Here is an 8,886-nt window from a genome sequence, read left to right as displayed (position 1 = left end):
ATCATCATCATCATCATCATCATCATCCAGGAGGTGGAGCTTTAACGCAGGAAGTAGTCTGTGCTGTTTTTTGTTGATAACGTGTAAATATTGTCAATACTTGTGAATACTAAAAACAATTAAACGTAAAAAAACAAAATATTACTCGATCGAAATTTCTTTTGAAAGATTTCAAGTTGTAAAGATGCAAATAATCCAACCAAAGAAAATTCATTTTCCATAGCGGGACAGATGCATGAGAGACCAATCCACTATTTTTCAAGATGTGCCCAGCCATTGAGCAGTCCCTCCATACTGTGTGCTCCATGGATCGCACAATATGGAGGGACTGGTCAAAAATCCAAAATGCCGTTTTTACTTGCAAGTTAAAATGGCATTTTTGATTGTTTGTCACCCTCCGGTGGCTGGTTTGGGTAGTACACCTGGATCACGCCGAGGCCATCTGAATGCGTCAACATTTTTATTTGGCAGACAAAAGTAGCATTGCGACGCTTCGTGACCGGCACGAAGACGCCGTCCGATGCATAAATTAGCGGAAAGAGGAAAGGAAATATCAGGCCGGGGGTGGGGGGGGGGGTGTCTACTGGTGGTCTACTGGTGGTACTGCCGCCTCCTGGTCGTCCAGCGAGCGCTTGCGGGCGAAGAGGTGGGTGGGATCACGACCCCGGAAGCCGGGCTGCACGTTGAATACGGGCACGTTCCTCCAGGCGGACGGGTCGTCGAAGGGGGCGGCGGCCTGCCCCGCGTCGCACTCTTTGGTCTGGACCATCTGCAGGAAGGTCTCCATATCGGGCCCCAAACGACCCAGCAGGCCTGAACGCACCGCCGCCACGGTCTGCCCGTCGCACGCCTGCAGCGTCTGCAGCAGCGTGCTGTAATACCTGCGTAACACACACCAATACGTTATACTTTATCATCGTAACATACTGCAGAAAACGGGAAAAAAAATAAATTAGTGCACTTGAACGCATCACAAACAAGCGGAAGCTCCCTCCACGCCAGCAGGGGGCGACAGACTTTACATCTTGTCATGACTACGTCTGCACAGCAAGACGTGACCGGTACGCAGATAACACCTTGCTTGTCACGTTACGGGTTACGAAAAAACATTTGTGGTCATGAGTCACATGGAACAAGTAACGGTATTACAAGTTCTAAGCATGTTAGGTGAAGGAAGCGTGGCAACCTGTTGGGGAAGTGCGTGGGCACTTGCACGACATCGGCGAAGGCCTGCGGGTTTTCACGTGCCACGCTGCAGATGTCGTGCGTGATGAAGCATTCCTCCTGCACTTCGGCGATCATCCTCTGGAAGATGTTGCAGCGGCGGATGGTTTGGAAAACTTTACTGCCGATGCCCTGGGCCACGCAGTGCAAACTCTTCTTCACGAACATCTTGCCCTAAACGCCAACAACACAACAGGCGCGTGGCCGTCAGCCACGGACGGCGCTGCTTGCGCGACTTGCAGAGTTGCGCCGCTCACGAGAGTTAGGCTTTCAATTGAGGGATTAAAAAGAAAAAAAACAACAAACTTGGGATAGGGTTTCAAACACAGGGTGGGGTTTCAAATTAGGGTTTGAGAATTAGGGGAGAGTTTTTAATAGGGGACTGCTATAAATTATGGTTGGGGATTCAAAGTAGTGTTTTAATTTAGGGTTAAGGTTTCAAGTAGGATTTGAAATTTAGGGTAGGGTTTCAAATTAATCTTAGGGTTTCATAGTAGGGTTTGAATTTGGGCTTAGTTTTACAAACTTAGGGTGGAGTTTCAAGGCAAGGTTTTAAACAAGGGTTTTGGTTCTGAATTAGGGTTAGAAGGTAGGATTCGTGTATGAAATTAGGGTTTTAAACTCAGGTTAGGAATTCAAAGTAGGGTTTTGAAATTAGGTTTATGGTTTCAAATTGTGGTGCTTCCAAATTCAGGGAAGTGTTTCAAATTGGGGTTCAGATTTCCAATTCAGAGTAGGGTATTGATTCAAATTACGGTTTCAAACTCAGGTTTCAGGTTTCAGAGTAGGATGAGGTCTTGAAAGTTGGGGTAAGGTTGTTCAATTTTTTTAAATTTAGATTTTAATGGAAGATGAGGTTCTCGAAATTGTCGGTTCAATCTCGGGTTAGCATTTCAAATTAGGTTTTGAAAAAAATCAGGTTAGGGTTTCAAACTAGGGTGATGCTTTGCAATTAAGGTTTCAAGGTGGGGTTGGGGCTTGAAATGAGGATTTGATAGGGTTTGTCACCTCGGTGTTGAAGGTGGCGGCGGCCTGCAGGAAAAGCTCGCAGATCTCGTGCATCCCGTCCGTGTCGCACGTAGAGTTTTCCAGGCACGAGAAGAAGCCGCAGCCCACCGCCACCGCGCCATTCAAGCAACGCGCCACCTCCGCTGCCAAACAGACACGCCACACGCCGCCTTACTCGCATCAAATCCAAAAAACAACTCCCATTCATTCACAGGACACGAGAGGGTGTGGCTCACCGGGGCTGTTGGAGGAGAAGCGGGCGCGGCGCGCCGCCACCTCTTCGGCCAGCGGCTCCGAGCACCACGCCGAGGCCGCCACCACCGCCACCGCGATCAACAGACGACAACACCACGACGAGTGCCACATCTTCAACCAGGAACCGGGACCGGGGACCAGAATGAAGGTTTGCCGGCCACGCGGCCGCTCCCTTTATAGGACGCCGGCTCGACTCGGGCCAATGGGAGCCCGGCGACGGACGGCCAACGGCTCCTTGGTGACGTCACGGGAAGAATGTTCCGTTGGGCGGCCGTCACATCCCGGCCATTTGCATTCTGCTCACGTTCGTCTTGGGGGGGGGCGGGTGGCTTTGGTCCGCTGGAATGCAACCACATCGGGCCTTGCACGCACGCACATTCTCACACACGACAAAACGTCACATATGCTGTACATACATCACTAAAATTATCCACGCACACTCGCAACAAAAACAAAATACAGTATATGAACTTGAAAGACGCACTCACAGTCAAACGACAGTGTCCATATACCCACACACACAAACTGACACAGTCCCATTCGCCCACACACACACACACACACACACACACACACACACGGAAACAGCAACAAAAATACACAAACGCACTTGAACAGTTGGCTAAATGCTAAAAAGAAAAATGCACGCGACACAACAAACGTGCACCCACCAACAGTCCTACAGCGCACGGACCGAAACCCACCCAAAAAGGTGGAGATGCTCTCCGCACGCAACACAAACGCATTCACGTCCGAGGCGCTTTGGATCGTCACACATTTCTCGCTTTATTTTGATCGCTAACGGAGGCCGTTCCTAATATTTTGACCGATCCCCGAGGCACGAATCATGCCTGCGTCGAGAGAGACCGAGCGTACCTCATGAAGGGGCCGCTGAGAGAACACGCAGCACCCGTGGGTCAGAGTTCAAGATCGGTCGTGCTCCGTTGTCATGTGAGCGTGGAAAAAGTGCTGTGTCTTATCAGCGCCGCGAACAGGAAGCGGCGACCTGTGCCGGTCAAGGGTCGACGCACTGCGCGCAAACGGCAACGCGCGTCTTCACAACCTGCAGGCAAACGCACGTCTACACAACACACGCATACAAACTCCTGCAAATTTTTTTTTTTTTTTAAATGATGCCAGGCCCCACAAAAACACATTCATAGAACTGAACAAACATGCATCCCGAAGCACACATCTCGTGCGCCGTCAGACTATTCCGGCCTGGTGGCACATTTGGTAGAAGTGTCCTTGTTGTTGGATGAGCCGGGCGGGGGCGTCCACCTCCACGATGGCGCCGCGCTCCATCACCATGATCCTGCGGTCAGAACGGAGGCTCAACACTCACCGCTTTGCATTAGCACCAAGCCGCCACAATGCAGCGCCGCTCGGGGAGCAACCGTCACGGCGCGCCGGTTTTCTGGCTCCGGTCGTGTGACGTTCACAAGCAAGTTCAGCAATAATTGTTTTGAAGGGGGATTTTTTTTTTTTTTTTCTTTACACACTTAAAGGCAAATGTGTCTCCGTGGCTATGCGGCCTGAATGAAGTTTCATGATTGGCAACATTTTCTGAAGACATGAATGGCATTGTTGGATATTCAGAAATGTTCTCCGATTTCCCATGAAAACGAAGCTCAATCCATCTTTGTGTCTTAAGAGTCCCTTTTTTTGGTTTTGTTGGCCAATGTCACTCAAGGTGTCGGGAGCGTGAATGCCACCGGAGGGAGTTTTTGCGACCTTGCTGCAATACGCTATTTTTTTTTCTCATCGCATTTTGTCTGCGTCTGCATTTCGGAGTGTCTTCTCCTGACCTGTTGCAGTCCATGACGGTGTTGAGTCGGTGGGCGATGGTGAGGACGGTGCAGTGGTTGAAGTGAGTCCGGATGGTGGACTGGATCAGCTGGTCCATCTCCAGGTCCACAGCGGCCGTGGCTTCGTCCAGGAGGAGGATTTTGCTTTTCCTCAGCAGAGCTCTCGCTAAGCACAACAGCTGCCGCTGACCGACACTACCCGCACACAGAGTTTGAAAACAATATTTTAAGCGCGCAAAATGGATGTCCTGGTCATTATAATTTTGCATCATGTTTCGTCTTGGTGTGAGGATAAGAAAGTAGTGCCCGTTCCGTTGTTTTTCGATTCATGGATCGATGTCTTTTAAGACTTTTGAAAGATCCGCAGGAAACTTGGGCAAAGTAAATCATTGCCGGTGCGCCAGGTCGCCGTTGGGTTTTGGTGTGTTGCGGCCACGGTGACGAACGGTTCGTACCTGAGGTTCTCGCCTCCTTCGCAGCACTGATGCTGCAGCGTGTCGGGTAACGCCCGCACAAAGGCGCTGAGGTGAGCGAGTTCCAGCGCTCGCCACAGCTCCTCGTCGGAACAGTCGTCGAAAGGGTCCAGGTTCATCCTGAGGGAGCCGGAAAACAGCACCGGATCCTGGTTGGGGGCGGGGTCACAAAAATCAGCGGTCGCGATTCATCAATGGCTTCTTGGTATTTCCGATCGGAGCGTGACCACGGAACAAATCGCTCGTATCTCAGGGCCACAAGGCAATAAATGAAGCGCGTCAGGGTGCAAAAGTCTTTTGGCCGCTGTGAAATTTGCTGGCGAGTTGAGTCGTCCATACGGAGGCTCACCTGAGGAATGATGGTGATCCTGGAGCGAAGATCCCGAAGGCCAAGCTGAGCAATATCCACTTCGTCGATGTAGATGCGCCCACTGGCCGCTTCCAGAATACGAAAAATCGCCAAAGCCAAGGACGACTTCCCTGCTCCCGTCCTCCCGACGATCCCCACCTTGTCGGCGGCGACGGCAAGAGCGTTAGCGTTAGCACTCGAGCCGGGACGATGCCGCCGAAGAAAGCGCCAAAGTTGCGGCCAATGAACGATCACACTGAACACGTTCGACCGGCGATGGCGACTCAAGCGCATTCCAAAAGTGTTTCGCCGTCTTGCCCTCCGTCACCTTCTCTTTGTCTTGGATATTGACGGAGATCCCCTTCAAGGCCCAGTCCAGACCTTTCCGATACTGCAGCCCGTAGTCCTCGAACTGGATGCTCCCCGTCGTCGGCCAATCAGCCGCGAGGTGAGCGTTCTCCGTCAGCCAAGCCGCCTGAAGAGTCGCGAGCCGGTTGGGGACAGTCGGGACCGCACGTGGCGCAGATCGGCGCGGTGCAGAAGCAAACCTCTTTGGGCGTGTTCGCGTACTCCTGGACTCGCTCCACCGACACGATGTTGTTCTCCACGTCAGTCCAGGACCGAACGATCCAGCTCAGGATCCCGGTCACCTGCATCGCAAAAGCAATTGGAAAGAAACTTTTTGCCGGTTTGGTGAAACGGCGAGTGTCTTATCAAAGCAGTTGCGTGTCCGAACCTGAAGCGAGTGAGACAGCGCCAAACCCACCACGCCAGGACTGAGCTCGTCCCGACTTCGCACCGACAGGATAGCGGCAGCCAGAACCAGAAGATTGCCCAGAAACTCCAGATTGACCGCCAGCCATCTGACAGACAGAAATGACTTTTCGGAAAACCAACAAAGTGGGACCTTTTTCAAAATGGAGGGCGCAGCGCAATGTACCTGGTCGCCACAAATCGCGGGAAATAAGCTTCTTGGTTCTTGTCGATGCGACGCTGGGCCTGCTGCACAAAACGTTTCTGCTCGCCGAAGGCTCGGATGACACAGACGCCCTGCACCGTTTCGTTGAAGTGACTGTAGATGGGAGAGCGACTGACCGCCTCCAGTCGCCGCAGCTGACACGACGCCGCCACGTAGAAGCTCTGCAAAGACGCACGGTGAAAAACGGCGCCCTCCTCGACGGGGCCGGGGCGAAAAGAAGGCCACCTGGATGAAGACGTAGAGGCAGGTGAGCGGGAGCAGCACCAGGCCGCTGAAGGGCGTGGCCACCAGGACGATGATGCACACTTCCAGGAGTTTGAACAGGTAGGCCAGCATCATCTTGAGACCTTCGGGAATCATGCAGTCGATGGCGTCGATCTCCTTGGAGAAGCGGTTGAGGAGGTTCCCGCTGGGCGTCGTCTCAAAAAAGGACATCGGCGAGCGCAGGACGTTGTAGAGCAGATCGGCGTGAAGGTGGCGCGAGGCGACGATCCCGCCCAGCGCCACGGCCAGCGTCGTCCCAAACATGGCCAGACCTGAACAACCGGCTGACTGTCAAACTTGGAAATGATGGCAGGAAATTTTCGATTTGTGGGGCCTGCTTGAAACAAAACAGCGATGGCTGATTTTGTGCCTTTAACCCTTTCATGCACCCTGTAACCTGATAACATGATAAGCTGTCCACTGTACAGTGGAACTCCTCTACTACGAAACCTACATGGGCAAAAATTACCCCCTAGTGTGAAAAAATCCTCATGCATTAACACCATTCCCATTTTCCTGCCCCCCATACAACGAAAAAAAACCCTGTTGCGTTACATGAAATCGTTTTCTCTGTTCTTGCCTCGCGACGAGATTCACTACAACGAAGTCTAATCCAACAGCGACCTCTACTGCTTCGTTCGGAAACGGCAACAGCAACCACCACACTGGTTTACACACGCGCAGTAGTCCAGGAAGTATTTGTTATTGTTAGTTTCAGACGCTGCAAGAACGTTGCATTGTTAAAATGGCTACAAAACGGACCTTTGGATGTCAAGCAGCTAAGACAAGAAGAGCTCTGACGCTGGAAGAGAGGCGAAAAGTGATCAAAACGAAAGACGGAGGAAGCAAAATATTATTATCCAAGAAATTGATGACAGTGAAAGTGAATGCTGATCGTAAATTTCGCAATTTCTTTCCCTTTTTTTCTTTCTACACTCACTATATGAAGTGTCAAATAAGTGTACATACTTATGCACTATTGGAATAAAAATAAAGAGTACACTTACGTTTGTGTGGGCGTGTACACACACGTGTGTGCGTGTGTGTGTGTGTGTGTGTGTTTACATCTGAGATCAAATTTGCTACAGTGAAAACCCCCCTGTTGTGAAAAATTTCTTGCTGCAAACATGATTTTGTTGTAGAGGAGTTTCACTGTAGTAAGCGCTGTGCCTGAAAGGGTTAAATAGCGTCTGAAAAATGGCCTCATTATTCTGTCTTTCTTCCACTAACATTCCAATTCTATCACCTCAAACTTCATTTTGGTTTTTTTTTGTTTTTTTTTTTTGGTGTTCTCTCGACCAACCTACCAGAGCTACTCAAAACACAAAAAAAAGGGCGTCTCGGTAAATCGATCCCTGCTCCAAGGACCAAAGCGTTTTTGGCATCGCCAAGACCAAATTGCCAGAAAGGCATTTTTGCCCAATGCCGAGATCTTGCAAACTTTGTTCCTCCCGACATTCTTGAACATGCGACACATCCAGACCTTGAGTCAAGCCCAGAGCTCCAAACACGCCGAGTCTGAGCATATGATCCATCTGGGTGCCGTTGACGGGACGGTCGTCGGCCCACAGGCTGAGCCAGTAGCTGTACGCCAACGAGGCGGCCTGCTGGAAGGCGCACAGGAAAACGATGGTCATGATGAAGGACAGGCCCACGGTTCGGAAGTAGTCGCCGTATACTTGCAGCTTCACCTGACAACAGAATGCAGACGTGTCTGTTTTGTCAACGTGAACTTCCCGTCTGCCTCTTGATGTTTCCGCGCGGCTCCTAAATGGTCTAAGCGACGTGGAAAGTCCACAGTGCGCATTTTGTTTTCCCGAATGACAGACGTTGCGCTTTTGTGACTTGAAAACGACTCACTCTCCCAACGTGAGCCTTGTCAGGCTGGGTGAGTTTGCCGGAACAATCCGAAGGCAAGTCTTCGTGGAGTCCCACCACCTGAACGCTGGCGCCGCTCATGTCGCAGCTGAAAGCAGGGCAAGCGCGGGACGAGTTAGGGATGGACATAAAAATGCCAGACGCATGTTGTCTAAATCAGGGGTCCCCAACCTTTTTTGCCCCACGGACCGGTTTAAGTCAGACATTATTTTCAGGGACCGGCATTTAAGGTGTGGCGGAATTAATACAACAAAATAATATGGTATGAGCTGCATGAAAACTGTGGTGTTTTCGAAATATAATAATAAACACAAGGAACGTCTAATCTGGTCGCAACACTCTTATCGCTCTGGTAATGTTTAATGCCTTCAAAATACGATACAACGCAAATTCAAAGTGCATGAAAATGACGACTCACCACAGCACCGAGCTTGATTTTCTGCAATCAGACAGTCCCATCTCGGGGTAATAGGAGACAATGACACCTCAAGTGTGTGGTTTATGTCGAGTCTACTTCGTAATTTTGTTTTAGTCGCTGTTGCTGCAGAAACTCCCCACCTCACACAGGTAGGATGTCGGAAATAGCAACAGTGCTATTGTGGCGATCTCAGAGTATTCAGCCATAACTTTGATCCAGTAGTTTCGAAC

The 8,886-nt window shown here is 50.7% G+C and overlaps 3 protein-coding genes across 3 annotated transcripts in view; 1 reads left to right on the top strand and 2 right to left on the bottom strand.

The window, feature by feature from the left end:
• Positions 1-481, top strand: part of LOC109525089 (fibroblast growth factor receptor 2-like) — a 1,864-nt gene extending 1,383 nt beyond the window's left edge. The window contains exon 5 of the mRNA XM_019885355.1: positions 472-481. Coding sequence (XP_019740914.1) covers positions 472-481 — 10 coding nt within the window. The remainder of the gene's footprint in view (positions 1-471) is intronic.
• On the bottom strand, positions 444-3,052 carry LOC109525112 (stanniocalcin-like). Its single transcript, XM_019885401.1, has 4 exons — positions 2,469-3,052; positions 2,233-2,375; positions 1,187-1,398; positions 444-881 (listed from the first exon to the last, which is right to left on the bottom strand). Exons 1-4 carry the CDS (start codon positions 2,596-2,598, stop codon positions 581-583), a joined length of 786 nt encoding a protein of 261 aa, XP_019740960.1. The 5' UTR covers positions 2,599-3,052; the 3' UTR covers positions 444-580.
• A 208-nt stretch (positions 3,053-3,260) lies between these two features.
• LOC109525088 (multidrug resistance-associated protein 1-like) overlaps positions 3,261-8,886 on the bottom strand; it is a 13,311-nt gene continuing 7,685 nt past the window's right edge. Inside the window, exons 20-30 of the mRNA XM_019885354.1 lie at positions 8,221-8,326; positions 7,844-8,051; positions 6,322-6,632; positions 6,058-6,257; positions 5,854-5,980; positions 5,666-5,767; positions 5,446-5,592; positions 5,118-5,276; positions 4,751-4,917; positions 4,296-4,490; positions 3,261-3,802 (exon numbers count right to left, since the gene is read on the bottom strand). Coding sequence (XP_019740913.1) covers positions 3,694-3,802; positions 4,296-4,490; positions 4,751-4,917; positions 5,118-5,276; positions 5,446-5,592; positions 5,666-5,767; positions 5,854-5,980; positions 6,058-6,257; positions 6,322-6,632; positions 7,844-8,051; positions 8,221-8,326 — 1,831 coding nt within the window. The 3' untranslated portion in view covers positions 3,261-3,693. The remainder of the gene's footprint in view (positions 3,803-4,295; positions 4,491-4,750; positions 4,918-5,117; positions 5,277-5,445; positions 5,593-5,665; positions 5,768-5,853; positions 5,981-6,057; positions 6,258-6,321; positions 6,633-7,843; positions 8,052-8,220; positions 8,327-8,886) is intronic.

The sequence above is a fragment of the Hippocampus comes genome, unplaced genomic scaffold, assembly GCF_001891065.2.
Source record: "Hippocampus comes isolate QL1 unplaced genomic scaffold, H_comes_QL1_v1.1 scaffold600, whole genome shotgun sequence".
In the NCBI taxonomy this organism is placed as follows: domain Eukaryota; kingdom Metazoa; phylum Chordata; class Actinopteri; order Syngnathiformes; family Syngnathidae; genus Hippocampus; species Hippocampus comes.
The sequence above is the reverse complement of the archived record's forward strand: the minus strand, read 5'-3'. Positions and strand labels throughout refer to the sequence as shown.

Bases quoted from the DNA above. Each gene is read 5' to 3' on its own strand.
- LOC109525112 (XM_019885401.1), bottom strand. From the start codon at position 2,598: ATGTGGCACTCGTCGTGGTGTTGTCGTCTGTTGATCGCGGTGGCGGTG. The intron at 2,376-2,468 runs GTGAGCCACACC...TCTGTTTGGCAG, and splicing joins CTTCTCCTCCAACAGCCCCG to CGGAGGTGGCGCGTTGCTTG. The intron at 882-1,186 runs GTTGCCACGCTT...TGTGTTACGCAG, and splicing joins CCCACGCACTTCCCCAACAG to GTATTACAGCACGCTGCTGC.